Source organism: Papaver somniferum, chromosome 9, assembly GCF_003573695.1.
Source record: "Papaver somniferum cultivar HN1 chromosome 9, ASM357369v1, whole genome shotgun sequence".
In the NCBI taxonomy this organism is placed as follows: domain Eukaryota; kingdom Viridiplantae; phylum Streptophyta; class Magnoliopsida; order Ranunculales; family Papaveraceae; genus Papaver; species Papaver somniferum.
This window is the reverse complement of record NC_039366.1, coordinates 66,565,626-66,567,568: the sequence shown is the minus strand read 5'-3', so window position 1 is coordinate 66,567,568 and position 1,943 is coordinate 66,565,626. Positions and strand designations below refer to the sequence as shown.

The 1,943-nt window shown below is 45.6% G+C and overlaps 1 protein-coding gene across 1 annotated transcript; it reads left to right on the top strand.

The window, feature by feature from the left end:
• The first annotated feature begins 1,205 nt into the window (after positions 1-1,205).
• LOC113312057 lies at positions 1,206-1,613 on the top strand. The gene has a single exon (XM_026560826.1). It carries the CDS (start codon positions 1,206-1,208, stop codon positions 1,611-1,613), a length of 408 nt encoding a protein of 135 aa, XP_026416611.1.
• The last annotated feature ends 330 nt before the right edge of the window (positions 1,614-1,943 follow it).

Below are 1,943 nucleotides of genomic sequence, written 5' to 3'. Positions count from 1 at the left end.
AACTCAAGTCGTTAGCGGATCGACTGACCGATCTCGATTTTCCCATGAATGACAAACGTTTGGTTATCCAACTTGTCAATGGTCTACCGGAGGAATACAACACTGTTGCTTCCTTCATACAACAGTCTATGCCCACCTATGATGCTGCTCGTTCACAACTACGCATTGAAGAAATACGACGTGCTCAACAAACCACCATGATATCTTCCACTACCCTAGCAGCCACTGGAAACAATTCTTCTCAACGCCATCACCGAACTAGCAACGGAAAAAGACCTGTCAACCCTGCAAACTCCGATCCTCTTCTGCCAACCCCAGGATACTCTCGCCAGCCCAGTGCACCTCGCCATCCCAGTGCGCCCCGCGGCCCAGTGTACCCAGCTAACCCAGCATCCTGGATGCCATACTGGGCTCAACCTCCATGCTCGTACCCAACTGCTCCACTTTGGAAGCCCACTGCACCACCTCGAGGCCCATCTGCTGGACGTCCTCGTCAAGCCCAGCAGCGACGCTCTTCAATTCTTGGACAGGCCCATGCGTACGCTGTGCCTTCAGTTGAAACACTACAGCCCAGTGATTTTGCGGAAGCCTACAGTTCATTGAGCTTACATCCACCAGATGAAACGTTCTACATTGACACTGGTGCGACATCCCATATCACCGCGGATCCAGGTACGTTACATACTGTTTTCGACACTAGCAATGTTAAATCTATCTTGGTTGGCAACGGTAACTCTATTCCAGTTATGGCTAGTGGCACCCACTCTATAAACCTCTCGTCCCGACCTCTTCACCTCAACGATACCCTCGTAGTTCCTGATATTATCAAAAATCTTATTTCCGTTCGAAAGTTCACAACTGATAATCATGTGTCTGTTGAATTTGATCCTTATGGTTTTTCTGTGAAGGATTTGAATTCGAGGACGATCCTTATTCGCTGTGATAGCTCTGGGGAACTTTATCCTCTCACAACTTCTGTCGTGGCCGACACGACTTGGCTCCGGAATTTACTTCTTGAGCTACATATACCACTACGACGGGCTACTATCGTTTATTGTGACAATGTGAGTGTTGTCTACATGTCGGACCAAGGATATTCTCTTTAATAGAGATTATTAAAAATAATATATATTATGGTATCATCCCTAATCTCGATCCTCTCTTTTCTTCTTCTTCTTCTCTATTAAACCTCCAACACAAAATCCATGACAGGTGATAAGAAAACTCTGCATCCGGCCTTTGCCGTAACCAACATCAAAACCCTGATTCCTATTCTTCTTGACATCAAACAAGATGAATACTCATCCTGGGTTTTTCTCTTCGAACTACATCTACAAGCTCACGATCTCCTTTTTCTCATCAACGGATCCACACCACCAACAGGGATTGATGCAAATACCCTCAAACAACTCGACGCCCTATGCCGCCAATGGATGTTCTCCACCATGGCCAAGGATCTCATGCTCACAATTCTAAAATCTGGTAAAACCGCCAAAGAACTTTGGGATCATCTTCAAAAGTTGTTTCAAGATAACAAAGGTAATCGTGCTGCAACCCTTGAAAGTAAATTTGTCAATCTAAAGTTTGTTTACTGTGCTAGTGTCGATGATTAATGTGACAAACTCAAGTCGTTAGCGGATCGACTGACCGATCTCGATTTTCCCATGAATGACAAACGTTTGGTTATCCAACTTGTCAATGGACTACCGGAGGAATACAACACTGTTGCTTCCTTCATACAACAGTCTATGCCCACCTATGATGTTGCTCATTCACAACTACGCACTGAAGAAATACGACGTGCTCAACAAACCACCATGATATCTTCCACTGACCTAGCAGCCACTGGAAACAATTCTTCTCAACGCCATCACCGAACTAGCAACGGAAAAAGACCTGTCAACCCTGCAAACTCCGGTCCTCTTCTGCCAACCCCAGGATAC